General features: G+C 39.4%; 1 protein-coding gene and 2 pseudogenes across 1 annotated transcript; 1 reads left to right on the top strand and 2 right to left on the bottom strand.

Moving 5' to 3' along the window:
- Nucleotides 1-1,299: 1,299 nt before the first annotated feature.
- Nucleotides 1,300-5,751, bottom strand: Smim28 (small integral membrane protein 28). Its single transcript, XM_027401890.2, has 2 exons — nucleotides 5,641-5,751; nucleotides 1,300-1,662 (listed from the first exon to the last, which is right to left on the bottom strand). The coding sequence occupies exons 1-2, from the start codon at nucleotides 5,749-5,751 to the stop codon at nucleotides 1,300-1,302; spliced, it is 474 nt and encodes a 157-aa protein (XP_027257691.2).
- An 814-nt stretch (nucleotides 5,752-6,565) lies between these two features.
- Nucleotides 6,566-8,175, top strand: LOC113834229 (annotated as a pseudogene).
- Nucleotides 8,176-13,039: 4,864 nt separating this feature from the next.
- Nucleotides 13,040-14,104, bottom strand: LOC100750341 (annotated as a pseudogene).
- Between the last annotated feature and the right edge of the window lie 780 nt (nucleotides 14,105-14,884).

Genomic DNA, 14,884 nt, shown 5'->3' with positions numbered 1-14,884 from the left:
AAGCTACACTGTTTTGATCATATCACCCGGGCTCATCAAAGAATTGTCTAATTTATATTGTAAAAACAACAAAAGTTGTTTTTAATAAAGCATATTAGCGAGTAAGATTTTAAGAATTATGTCACACCCACACACCAATGTCTACTTTGTTATCTCCATGGCTACTGTGATCCACCTCCCAAGTATTTCCCCACTGGAAAATGATCAAGGAAGATTGTCATTAACCCCAAACTAGCCTACAGTGAGAGCCCCAAACCCATGAGGAGTATGAGCGGAGTCTTACCTGAATGATATTTGTGGGAAAAACATATACTTCTGTGAAGGCACTCCTCAGGACATATAGAGACCAGGCTTCTGGTCATAGTTCTGCCTTTACAGGTCTATTACTGTGATGTCTGTAAAGCCAGGGTTGGGATTACCTTGTTTGTGAGGTTTCTGTTAGAGGCAGTCTATTCCATTTAACCATGTGACCCAATTTTTTTTTTTTTTACCTTTATTTCCAATGGTGAAGACTACAACAGAGTCAGTTATGGTGTTCTAGGGTAATACAGTTGCTCTATAGTATGCGAAAATGACATAGCATGAAAAATATTAAGACAATGCAAGATTATAGTAACCATCCCTTCTATATAGCACTTGTTCCCTGGGAGATATTCCTATGGAACCCAGACAAATTCCATCTCCACTCCATAAAACAAACCAGAGAACAGATAGATATGACAGCCACACAAAAAGGAAATAATGCTAGAAAGGGTTATTTTTTTAACTAAAATATTTTCAGATCTGTATTTTCATTTATATTAAAACAGAGACCATTACTATTTACAGTACACTTTACCCCGAAGCTCTAGGAATGTTTTCTATTGCTTCTAGGACTCTCTATGTGTCTTGAAATGGTCACAGAAGTAAAGCTAAGAGAACCCTGCAAAACTGATTCAGGAACCCAAATTTCACGCGGAAGCAAAAGCACTCGCTTTTAGCTGGTCCTACCTTTTTTCCTAGCTGTTCGGAACCAATTCCTAGTTAGTTTAGGAATTAGCCTAGTCATTCGACTGGTTCATTTGTTTTCTTGACACCGAACTTTTCCACTTCTCTAAGGGGTGTTACTGATTTAGGGGAGTTCGGGTATGTCTAAGGACTTGGAGGGTCTCTTCCCTAAGGAACTGGGAAGCACCCTAAGGATAGGACATCAGTGACTCTCAGCTTCTTGGGTCTGGATGGCCTCTCTTTCCCTGTACCATCTGTAAGGGTAGGGAACATGTTTTAGGTTTCCAGCGCAGTTTGCTTTTCTTTCTCTGATCAGAGTGACTCTTCTCCATTCTGAGGCACCATGCCCAGGACTTCTTTCCCAGGAAGGTTCCCCATGGCTTCTTCGTAGGAGGGTGGCAGGCAGGTCAGGTGCAGGGTCCCAAAGACAGGTAGTGGGGAGTAAGGGACAGTTTGCTCGCTGCCCCAAGGCCGGCTGGGCAAGAAGTCGGTCACCTCTATGGAAGGCGGCTCTGGGAGGTCGATGCTGAACACCTGGCCTTGGGCCTGTGGGGCCTGGCAGCGTTGGTACAGGAAAAGCAGCAAGAAGGCCAGGAAGAGCATGATGGTGGCCGGAAGTAGGATGCACAGGAATGGCTTCACATCCGCCTGGGTGGAACTCATCTGCTGGGTGCCCTGGAGTTAGCAAGGAGATGAGTTAGAGGATGACGGCAATGGGCCTTGCAAGTTTAGCCTAGAGACCCCAGGTGAAATAATGCGAAGGACACGTGAAGTATGCATTCGGAATGTCCATGCACACTGACATCAAGATTAAAATGTTAGGAATTTTGGTAAGTCCACCTATTATTCTTTTCACCGGGAACCTGCATCATCTACTTACTTTGTTTAGAATTAGGCCAACAGTGTTTTATTGGCACCGAAGACTCACATGCCATTCATCTTTAATTCTGGAACAAAATCTCATATGGATATAAGTTCATACCACATGTAAATAATTAATGAGTTCAGATTTCATAGCTGCACTTAGAGTTATACTTAAGCCTGATTATGTAATATTGGTTTGACAAACAATATTGAAAATTTATCCATCTATATATTTATTTTTACTTTTGCAGGAGATGTTGAGACAGAGTCTTGCTATTTAATCCTGGCTGTCTCTGAATTTGCAGAGATTGTCTTTGACTCCTGGGTGTATACCACTACCTGTGACCTGAAAGTTTCTGAAATTTTAAGAAAAAAAGAATTTATACATAATCCAATGTAGTGACTCAAACCTTCAATCCCAGCAGTGGTAGAGGGAAAGGGAAGAAAGCAGGAGGAGCATGAGTCTAGCCTTGGCTACATAGCAAGTTTGGGATCAGCCTGGGGTACATAATTCAAAACAAACAAGTAAATTACATGAAATTTCCTATGCAACCTAAAAGATTTTACTTTCTGTAGTGTTAGCTCACAAAAATAATAATGGTTCCTAATGGAGTAAATAATGTCACAATGATGCTTCAATAGCAGAGTTAAAATGCAGCCTAAAAATATCTTGTAATTGCATGCATATTATTTTAAGATCAGTCACTAAGGATGTATTTAAAAGTTTCTGTATTATATGAATAAAGCACAAAGTAAAAATGAAAATACCCGTGACCATGGGAAAGAAATACTTCAAAGGTGAAAAATGTGTTTAAAATAATAATAATAATAATAATAATAATAATAATAATAATAATAATAATAATAATAAAAAGAGGGCTAAAGAGATAGCTTAGAGGTTAACAGCATTGACTTCTCTTCCAGAGGTCCTGAGTTCAGTTCCCAGCAACCACATGGTGGCTACAACCATCTGTAATGAGATCTGATGCCCTCTTCTGAGGCAAAACATGCAGATAGAACACTGTATACATACATAAATCTTAAAGAAAAGAAGAAAGAAATGAAGGAAGAAAGAAAGAAAAACAAGAAGGAGCAAACAAAATAGCAAGCTCATTGGGTAGGAATAATAAGCATAGGCTCTACCATGAGAGTTGATGCTCTCCCTTCTTGCCCTTATTTTTGGAGTTCTGACTTTGATGGGCAGGACAACCAGCTCATCTTACTTTGTATGGATAATCTTTTCTTATTCCCTGAAGACTTTACAATGTGTGTTTTTCTTTTGGCTCAAAATTAGATGGTTGATTCTCTGCTTACATCGCCAGATATTTTATTCTTGGTAATATATGAATTGAGATTTTTAGCTCAAGCAGCCTCAAAAACAAAGGTCTTAAGATGCAGAGCAGCTGTGATCTTTGGGTGTGACAGCTTCTTTTAAAAACCCTCTCCTATGTGACCATGGAGAACACTTACCACCTCTGGACAGGAGGTTTTTCCTCTTGGTAATGGAAATAATGGTGTCTGATTTTGAGGATTAGCAAAGGATTGAAGTGAGTTAATTTGTATAAAGATCTCAGTGAATGGTGAGACTTTATCTTCATGTTTCAAGCCACTCAAATTTACTAACAGTAAAATACTAAAGACAGCTTGGTGGTGGTGGCGGCAGTGCACGCCTTTGATCCCAGCACTTTTGAGGCAGAGGCAGGTGGATCTCTGTGAGTTCAAGTCCAGCCTGGTCTACAAAGTGAGTTCCAAGGCAGCCAGGGCTGTTACACAGAGAAACCCTGTCTCAAAAAAATATATGTGTATATACATACATACATGCATACATACATACAGGTGACAACCATGAGAAACCTAGAAGTTGTGTTGATAATGCTAGAAAATACTGTGAGCATAATATTTAGCATTACTAAATTCATATTTTATGTATATGTGTATATATTCAGGAAAAATTAGTAATGTATTTTGTGTGTGATTGATATTTTTAAACTAGAGATTTCTTTTGTTTTTTCACGTATAATTTAGTTAATATTAGAATAATGTACTTAAAATATACTGTGACATAATATGGGACTTTTATTTTAAAAGCTTAAGAATTCATAAAACTATAAAGGAATTCACTGAAATAGCAAATCAAATTTGAGTAATTTAACTGTAATTCCTTTTCTCTTTAAAATGTTAAAGATACCATCCCCTTTAAAATAATAATCGCCCATAAAAACACAGCTAATTTTTTGCAATGTGAGTTTTAATTTATTCTATGTCAATAACATGATAATGGTTTCTGGCCTACTATGATCATCAAATTTTAAATTCTCTATTATACCTGATAAATTTAATATGACTGGATACAAAGGTACTTAACATTCTATTTAAAAGGTTTTAAGTAGTAGATGCTGTTGTTTACAATGATGCCACACTTAATAGTATCAATATTAGTTGTGAAAAATTGGGAAAGGAAAAAATAATGCAGTCCTAAATGAAATCGGTATTATCACTGGTTTATTACTTTTCTCCAAATACTAAATAGTATTAGAATTGTTTTTGTTTTGTTTTATTGTTTAGCATGAAGAGTACTACAATCTCCTGAGACAAAGTACTCTATTTTCCAGTTAAGGAAATTTCAGAGCTATAGTGCAAATGCATTTTAGTATTCTTAATTTCCTTATTGGACTATTCATGCTATGATGGTTGAAATCGCTGTGTGTCCTTAATATAGAAAATTTATTATACCTGCTCAAAGCCTCTAAAATCCTTTCCCATACTCAAAGTTGTTTCTTTTCTCTTCTTTCTTTCTTTTTATTTTTTTTTTTATTTTTTGAGAGGAAGAAGCCATTGTTTATTCAAGAGTGCTGAATTGCTGGTTAGTAAGGTCAGTTAAGCTCTGGCACGTCTCCTTAAGCTGGGGAGCAAATAAAAATATTATCAGTCAAAACTTAAGAGTGGGGGTAGGAGAATTCATCCTATTAAAAAAGCAAGATTTTCTTCTCTCCATGTACCATCAAAGTTGTTTCTTAACTTCTAATCGTTTTCTGATGTTTGTGTTTATTCAAGGGACATTTTAGAAAAATTCCAAGTTCAAGGTACAACGTGTGGAGGATCTATCTTTCTATACTAGGATGTATTTTCTATAGATACAGGTTTAGGAAATTTTAAACACCAATCTCTCCAGTGTTCTAGGAAATGAGAAAATGAGTTTATTTTCCTTTCATGTATGGTCAGCATGCCATTCATTTATCCTCTGATTATAGGATCTTTGTTCATAGATTTCTATACATTTTTTTCTTTAATGATGCTCAGATTGATACTTTTTTGGTGATTTGCCAGACAACTTAAAGCAGTGAAAGAGAAAACTTCCTTAATCCACTGCTGTCCTTCTTGAAGATGCTAGGTTTCTGTGAACTGGTAGATACAGTGCTCACTACACAGCTAGGCACAACAGCCTCAGCCTCCTAGGTTTGTATATAACATCTAGACATTGCACACTGAACACAGAACACAGCTAAAACACACATAAAAAAAAAAAGCACTTGGTTCCTCACCTCAGGTGTTCTTTGATCTATAATTGATAGAGCAAATGTTCCTATGATACATTTGTGATTGCCTACCCCCTCAGCCCTCATACTATTTCCCACAGACTGCTAATCAGAGAGCTCATATTTTTATTATATCAATTTACTGTTCAGCGTAGCCACTAAGTTTTAAAACCTGAAAGCAGAGACATTGTTGGATTAAAGATCTAAGTAACATACTGTGGGGGAAGAAATGACTGAATTCAGAGATACAGACCTGCAGCTGGGGCTCCAGAAGTGTCAGGCTTGGTTCGCTGGTTAGCCACTCGTACGTCCCCCTGCCAGCATGGCCAAACTTCCTCCAGCTGCTGCCCAGCAGTCCCCTCATGTTTCTATCTGCTGGTGCCCTGGCCACCCTTCCACCCTGATGCCCAGATTCCACAATGCTGCTTGCTCTTGGCTTGGATTCAGGGTGGGTGTGTTGGTAAACCTGTCTTCTGATGAGTGGCAACAGGGAAAATTATCCAAGCAGAGGGACTTCTCCAGACTGGGTTTAAACTTGGTGCTTTTGGATTGGTTTTTGTGGCCTTTCCTACCACAAGGGTTGGAAAATGTTCTTAGAAATAAAACAGATTCCAGGTGAGTTTCCTGCATTGCACTCTTACAAAGTGTGGTCTTGCGCTCTCAGTGCATAAAGAGCTGCTCATATTTAGATGTAACTAAGACCCGCCTCCTTCCTTTACCATTTCCTTCTCAGAGACATATCTGATCCAGCAAAACCACACAGGCTGAATTATCCTCAACAATTTCTGGATTCTGTTGTACAGAACAGCAAAGAGGTATTTGGTAGAGAATCAAGGACCATTAATAATCCTTCCTGAATTATTTAGATGAAAGATGCTTAATGATAAAATTGTACAGAAGCCAGACGGACAATAGCTTAGATTGTTTGGATGCGATGTTTGCTGATTTCTTTTTTTTTTTTTTTAAATCGAATTACCAGGATCTAAATCATCTTCCTTCTGATTATCTTGTAAACTTTATACAAACACTAATAACAAGCTTCAAATAAGAGGTTCAGGTTGAATGTTTTCTAGGCTAACTTGGGGATATTTAATCACACATGTGTGCTAACTAACATCTACAGCATTGTCTTAGCCTGTTCATGTTACTGTACTAGAATAGCCAAGAATGGTTAACCCATGACAAATACAAGGTCACTTGTTATGGATCCGAAGTCAGGAGAGTCTGATATCAAGGTGCTAGCATTTGATGTGTGCTGAATAGATGCGTCGTGTCCTCACGTAGTGGGAGACAAAAGATCTGGCTAGTCATACAGCCTTGTGATACCTCTTTCATAAGGATATCAGTCCTCTTCATGAAGGAGATGACATCACAGCCTAATGTCTTCTGAGGCCCACTTCTCACAGTCAAACCACAGCAGACTTTGTGGTTCAGATAAAGTGATTGTCACAGACTGAAATATTTCTTAACTTGGATTTTTTTCCCTTCTTTAATTAGAATTGTCATCTATTTCTCCATGGTGGTCTATGGCTAGGTTTTAGGGAGTCACAGACTTATAGATAGGTGCAATTTGTGGGGAGGACCCGTAGTTAGTTACCATTGCCTTTTCAAAGACAGTTGTCCTGCTTGGTAAGTCCTTGCCTAATTCACTTGTGTTGTGAATGTTTGTTAGGTTTCCCAGTGCTTTGTCAGTATCCTCATATACAAGTCTTTCCTGTCTTATCCTTGTATTTATTTTGTTTCTTGTGCAGTTAGCTTACTTTGTACTTTCAGTTAAGATATTGCCTTGTTTGTCAATACATTATACCAGAAGCATCCAATAACCTGAACCTTGTTGTGTGACACTGTTCCTGGGAAGATGTGAACAAATGACTACTCACCCCAAATAGGGAACTATGCACTATGTATATGTATAGTTCTATGAACTATGTATAAAGTATAACTATGAACTATGTATAAAGTAACTATGCACCAAAGTCCAACATGCAAACCAGTTCATTTCATTGGGTTAATTACAAGAGTGAAGGGTTACTTACAGGAGCAGAAATGACAGCTGTATCACCGAAGTCACCTCAACCTAGGTGACAGATCATGACACTTGGAAATCTGAACTGCACTGAACAACCTGCAGGCAACTTAATGGGATATAAAGTGTTCTTTCCAGGCAGTTTGGTTCTTCAGTCTGAGCTTCTTCCAGCAGTTAAGCTTGTCTGAAAGTGTCCCTCAGCAGTCCTTCTTGTTTCTGTAGTTTGGGGAAGGGAGGGGGTCTATTGAATCTGGTCCCTTTTAGGGACTTTCTGAAGCCATTGAGTAGCCTACTTCTAGAGCTTGTCTTAGAACACCTTGTTGCTTCACTGTCCTGTAAACATCCTGTGTCGTGTTCCCTGTGACATCCTGTCTTAACCCAAGGAAGGAGCCAAGACTGAAAACAGTGCTCATATACATGTGAAGGTGGCAGGGCAATGGTTCTGTGGTGTTTAAGGTCAAGAGGCAGACAGTGAACCAAAGAAAGCCTACTGTGAAGCACAGGGTTTGTCTGTGAGGCAGATCAGATTCTAGCTGGATTCGGAACCAATCAGTGAGACACACACACACACACACACACACACACACACACACACACACACACACACCTGCCCAGCTGGAAACAGAAGATGCAGATATGAGAGACGTGTTCCAGTGACAGACAGGAAGTGCCTTCTATAAAGGGAGTCTGCTACTCCACTCCAGAATTTTGTTACAGTCAGAGAATACATTCTCAGCTAGAAAGCTGCAGTTTGGTTCCTGACCCTTTTCTTCCACTCTTCCACTGGACATGAAGTAACTGGTATATGACACTAAAAACCGAAACAAAACAAAACCCTAGACAGCCAAAGTTCTGTTTTGGTTGACATTGAATTGAGATGGTCTGGAAGAAGGCACGGGTTCTGTGAAAATGCTGCTTTCTCCTTAGTGGCATGCTCACTCAGCTCTTATCTTTATATTCCATTAAGTGTCTTCTCTTGCTGTTTTAACTGAAGAACCCAACACCACAAAACTACTTGCATACTTGGTTCTATTTTCAAACCAAAAAATCATGACTATGAGGAAGAGATTTGTAGAGCAGAAGGGAGGCTGGTGGTGGTGGGAGGGAAACTGGGTAGGACAGGGAGGGGACAGAGAGGAGCCAGAGGCGTTATATACATGAATGAAATTGTCAAAGAACAAACTTGTTTGTTTAAAAGGAGGCTTCCAAATTCAGAACCAGTTTACATATTGTCAGGAAAACTCTCAGTAATTCACTCCTAAGTACTGAAGAAAATATTTGGTAAGGCATGTTAACACATTTAAAGTAGCCATCATAACAAAAACTGGAAATTCTCAAATGTTTGTAAAATGGTAGCTGATGAATCAGACATAAACACAGAGAGAGATTCTTACCCGAAAGCAAATTCCAGAATGATATAACATATTCATAACATATCTGAGGGAGCTTTGGGAAAGTTACGTGTTTCTAATGAAGTTGCTTGTCTCTGCTTGTTGTGTGGCTGGTGTGTAATTTAGTAGTTGAGCATGTGCTTAGCATTCACAAGGCTCTGAGTTCAGTTCTAGGCATGGAAAAGGAGGAGGAGAAGAAGAAAATGTTAACAGTGGGCATTTCTTTGTTTCTTTATTTGTTTCTTTGTTTCTTTCTTTGTTTCTCTCTCTCTCTCTCTCTCTCTCTCTCTCTCTCTCTCTCTCTCTCTCTCTCTCTCTGTCTGTCTGTCTCCTTCCCTCCCTTCCTTCTTTTTTCCTTTCTTTGGCTAATCAGTAGCGTTACAGGCTTTTCATTTTATTTTATGAGACTATGTATGATTCTTTGTTTGCTGATCTGTGTTTTATAATATTTCTATGAATATGCAAAATACAAATAACAGAATGATTCTAAAACTTACCCAGCCTGAAGTTCTGTTATAAAAGCCACTCTGAGGCAATGTTCTATAATTTCCTGCCTGTAATTTCTACCCAAATTAGAATGGGGGACTGTTTCCTCTGAATTCCCATAGCATGTTGGATAATCTAATACCAGCACTTATTTGAGTCAATGTCATATTCTTTCTAAAATAAATCACAGGACTGTTAGTTGATTTACACCAGGACTCATTGAGGAGACACACATAACCCTGACCTCTGTTTTGACTCATGATGTGGTGAGCTATGCTTAGCTGACAGAGCCAAGGGCCTGGATTTGCTGCAGCTTTTTGTACAGTTGGTTTTCAACAGTAAAATCTGTGTGGATTTTAGTTATCAAGCGTAGTTGTAGGTTTCTATTTTGTTTTCCTTTTAGCCTTCATAGCATATGCTTATTAATTTTTTACATCAAAAGCCTTGTTTTTTAATTATATTTAAAATTTTAATTTTGACAGCTTCATACATGTATATAATGTATTTTGATCAGATCATAACACCCTCCCATTACCCTCTCATCCCCTCCCTCTCCTACTGAACCTTCTTCTTCCCAGCAGCTCCCCCCAACTTTAATCTCTAGCGTGTATGTATGTGTAGGGCCCACTGAGTTTAATTAGGGTTGTTTACATGAGCATGGGCTGGGAGTTATGTATTGAAGCATGGGCAATTAACTAGTGGCTACATCAATGAAAAAAAATTGCTCCTCCTCAAGTAACTGCTGATGGCTTCTCAGGGAATATGGGATGAATGAGCCCATTCTCCATCCATGACAGAATGATAAAGGGCCCAGTCTCATACAGGCTATCTGTGATTTCATGAGTGCAAGGGCATGCCGTGCCTAGGAAAGTTTCTATAAACCTCTTAACCAGCTCACATTTGACTGCTAAGAATTTTTATTTTATTTTATTTTATTTTTTATTTATGGTGTGTGTGTGTGTGTGTGTGTGTGTGTGTGTGTGTGTGCTAGGGACGGAGTCTGTGACCCATAGCCCATGCCAACTACTAGTGAACTACATCCTGCTCTGCTCAGGACATTTAGGGCTTGATGTTAATTACAATACTAGGGTATTGTAACTGTCACATCAGCTCCTCTATTCTCCTTAGAAAGCCTGAATAGAAAACTAGACTTTTTATTTATTTGTCTCCTCAGACTGACTTATCTTTCCTCTCTTTCTTTTCCTTTAATCTCTTTGTGCTCAATATATTTGGTTTGCTTCAATAATTTTAAAAACAGCTGAGACTTCTAGATTTTTCATGTTTTACTAGTTGTGAATCAGTTGGACATACAGTTTGCTTTCTATATTTCATACAATGCTTTTTGGGATAGCAATGAAGAAAAATTCCTAAGGCACTAATAGAGAAGATTAAAATGAACCAAACAGAGTATAAAATGGTAGATATTCCCCCATATTAAATTTCTGAGCTAGTAAATACATTTGAATCTTAGTAAATAGATCAACACACTGCCTTAAGATGTGGTTATAGGAATTAAATATGCTTGTATCTGATTAGGGTGACAGAAAAACCAATCAGCAGGCTTCAGGCATGGTTGTAACAGATCACCCTGCCTGAATCAGACTTCCATGCGGACCCAGGAGGTCACCCAAGGGTCACATATCTGTTGTGTTATTGCTGAAGGCTTGCCTTGATAATCTGGAAGGAAGTGACAGTTTGACTAAATCCACTGGTGGTATGCACCAAAAGAAAACTAAACCCTGTGGTCATTAAAAAAAACAAAAAACAAAAAACAAACAAAACAATAGCCCCGAATAGCAATAATACTACTGATACAAAATTTGCTCTGGAAAACCATAAGTACTTATGATATTGGAGATTTTCATAGAAAATTAAAAGTTCTAAAGGAATGATTTCATAAAAGGGAAAACACTCCCACTGTTGAGTAAGGAAATAAATGGGTCAAAGGTACTACCATACAATAGGCAAGATATGGAATCAATCTAAGTATCTACTAATGATAAATGGAGTATTATACACCATGAATGAAGTCAGCCTTAAAAAGAGAAATCATTTCATTTGTAAAAACATGGGTGAATCAAGAAGATTTATGTTAAATAAACCAGCTGCTGAATGTCAAATATCACATAATCTCATTTACATGTGACATCTAGAAATGTTGAATCTCCAGGAGCAAATCAGAAGGGTGGTGAGTAGGTGCTGGGGACTAGGGAGATGAGGAAGTGGCTGGCCAGTGGGTACAAACAGACAACAACAGCATCAAACAACAAAAGAATGAAACAAATCCTGTATGAGGTACACTAGCTTTCATGCTGGACAGCATGAAACGTAGCTAATAACAGAGGTGTCCATGCTTGAACATTGCTCAGAGTAGATTTACTATGTGTGCATGACAGATGTGGGAAACAGCAGGCGAGAAGAGCCTCACATTTCAGTTCAACCAATTTTGATGATTTTGTTCACCCTTACAGTCACCATTGCAAAGATGTAAAACATTCAGAAATGTCCTTCCTGCTTTATTTCTTTTGCAGTCTTTTCACTGTTTTATCAGCTCCTATATTTTGAGTTCTATCTACAATGGAAGAATATTTTGCCTTTTCTTTTATTTTAAAGAAAAACCAAGGAAAAGGATATGAATTTTTTTCTGACACTAGCTACAGAATTTATTTTTTTAGCAGAGTCGGTGTGCTTTGAGAAAGCTCCAGTATTGGCCATGATCTATCTTCTCCAGCAGATTCTTTCCAGCCATTCTCTACCCACAGCAAAAGATGTGGGTTAAAGACCACAGTCCAAGTTACATCACAATTACTGTGTACTCATTCTTAATTAAGATCACAAAGGGTTCGATTCAGACCCACATCTTAAGCAGAAAAGCCCTAGGATAAAAAGTTTTGTGGTGTCCATCCCAACAGATAACACCAGCCTTACCCAGCTATGAGAAGGGGAGCATTTTTGGATAACAAGCTCTGAGTGAGTTTCGAGGGGATTTTAATCCCTTGAGTCGGGAATGCAAGGCTTCTGTACTAATTAGGCAATATTTAAGATCTTCAGGTGGAAGTCTCCTGGTTGCCTAGCAACTGGCACTGCTCCTTTCTGTGAATGAACAGTGTTGGGAAGGTGGTCCTCCACTTTACAAATGTAGTGATATTTGTGATGCTGAAGAATACAAATGCAATGCTGAGGAAGAGGTGGTCCTGAGGAATGTAAGCTAGTGTACCTCATACAGGATTTGTTTCATTCTTTTGTTGTTTTATCCTGGCAAGTTCCTTTTCTGATTCCCCTTTTGCCATCAAACCAACTGATACTTGGCTTGACAAACACCATTCTCTGAACTACAACAGATGACACCCATTCATCCAGACCAGCAGATTAGCTATGGGACCACTTCCATCTTAACGAAGTCATTTCTTCCTAAGCCAGTCCCACTCCCTGGGCAGCCACAGTGGAACCCGGACTCCCAGGCTTTATGTCCTCACCCAAAGAAGATACCAGAGGAAGAGGGACGCTCTGGACACCCGTCTGCCAAACTCTGCTCTCTCTACTAGACTTTCCTCAATATAAGCATCTCATTCTGGCTACAAGGTCCCTGAAGTATCCCCACTTCTGTCTTTAAGGCACACCGACTCTGCTAAGACTCTCTGCGTATTATGAGTTAATTATTTCTACCATTCAAAAGAAAGTTCTGCATCAAGGGCCTCCCATTCCTAGCCATTTAGCCCTTAGATGCTGAGGGCACAGATGAATACACATTAGAGGTTCTGGTCATTGGGGTCACACTTGATCGTAACTTTTAGCCCCACTCCCTTTCAAAGGCTTCTCCAGAGGGAACCTATGGGTAACTAAAGGCTTTACATTCAAGGTCTTCCATGCAAGCATGGGAATCGCCCTTGGCTATGTGTTACAGTTTCTAAACACAACCTTGATATCCACCTCCCTCACAGCTGAGTGCACTAGGGCTAAACTGACCATCTCAGAGCCCATTCCTACAAACACCGAGGTCCCACCAGACCGAGTGGCAAAATGCCTGTATGGGTGGAGGATTCTGCCCCTGTGTATTCAATAGTGACTTCCATCTTGCTCCCCAGCATGCTTTCAACTTTATTGGCCATTTCCAGAGGGGTCTCCTTGGCAATCTGGAGGGTGAAATCAGCTCCAACTTCCTTGGCTTTGGCCAACCAAGAGGAAGATAGGGCTGTAATCAGCACTTGAGAAGCTCCCATTGCTTTGGCCACAAGCAAAGTGACTATTCCAACTCGCCCAGCTCTACACACAAGGACTTTCTTCCCCAGAGAAACTGAACCTTAACGAGAGGCATAGATCCCCACAGAGAGAGGCGCAATCAGGGCCCCTTCTTCAAAGGTGACACTGTCAGGAAGCTTGTAGCAGAAATAAGCACTGTGCTTGTAGAAGCCACAGAGGTTCCCGTCATCTGGGGGTATGGCACACAAGAAGATGGAGGGGGTCAGATTGTATCGGTCAATCTTGCAGAATTCATCTGTTTCTCGGGAAACACCAGGCTCGATGGCAACCCGATCACCTGGTTTTAGATGCTTCATCTCTCCTACTTTTATGACTGTTCCTGCAGCTTCATGCCCAAGCACCATTGGCTTTTTCACAGCAAAATCTCTAATTCGGCCATGCTGCCAGTAGTGAACATCTGATCCGCAGATCCCCACAGAATGCATCTTTAGTAGCACCTCATTTGGGCCTGACTCAGGGATTGGGTAGTTCTCCAAGCGAATGTCCCCAGGCTCGTGTACCACCAGGGACAGGTTCTCGGCCTTCGCCGGAGCTGCCATGTCGCTTTCTTGCTCCGGGGTGTCTGCTGGACTCGGGGGCAAGGTGGTTCTAATGGTCCCACTGCCAAGGGTCTGGAGTAAGGGGTAGGGGTGTGCCCTGGATCAGGCTGCACCAGGATATGGAATTTATAAAGTTATGGTATTCTATAGTATGTGTTCCCGAACATGTGGCATTTTTCTTTTTACACCTGAAGCTAAGGAAAATCTAGTCATATTTAAATTAGAATAACAATCACAAATGTTTCAAAATTAAATTAGTATTTTCAAAGATTTATTTTATTGTATGTGTGAGAGTGTTTTGTCTGCATGCACGTATGTACATCACTCCTGTAAATTAGTCCCATCAGAGACAGAAGAAGGTGTTGGACCCACTGTAATTGGAGTTACAGATGGTTGTAAGCCACTATGTAGGTGACACAAAATTCTCTAAACCACCGAGTCATCTCTCCAGCCCCTAAATAAAATTCTTGAATTTGAAACATTAGTCTGCAAATCCTTTTTATTAAAAATCTTTGTCTAATTTGCTTATGCATATTTTGTACATATTTATAAGGCATAATGTGATATTTTGATTCTTGTACATTAGTCATTTATCAAGTATAATTAGCATATCTATCACCTTAAATTCCATCATTTCGTCCTGGTAATCACATCCTAATTCATCTCTTCTATTTTGGGATATATGATGCATTATTACTAAATGTACTCATTGTTATACTACAGAACGTCAAAGTCCTTGACACCCTGTCCTTTATTTCTTTTACTCATGCATATGACCCAGAGTAGTTAGATGGA

Source organism: Cricetulus griseus, chromosome 2 (assembly GCF_003668045.3).
Source record: "Cricetulus griseus strain 17A/GY chromosome 2, alternate assembly CriGri-PICRH-1.0, whole genome shotgun sequence".
In the NCBI taxonomy this organism is placed as follows: Eukaryota; Metazoa; Chordata; class Mammalia; order Rodentia; family Cricetidae; genus Cricetulus; species Cricetulus griseus.
This window is presented reverse-complemented; position numbering and strand designations above follow the sequence as displayed.

Excerpts from the sequence above, each read along its gene's own strand:
- Smim28 (XM_027401890.2), bottom strand. The coding sequence starts at position 5,751 with ATGAGGGGACTGCTGGGCAGCAGCTGGAGGAAGTTTGGCCATGCTGGC. Across the intron at positions 1,663-5,640 it reads TTCTGGAGCCCCAGCTGCAG|GGCACCCAGCAGATGAGTTC; the intron begins GTCTGTATCTCT and ends TGCTAACTCCAG.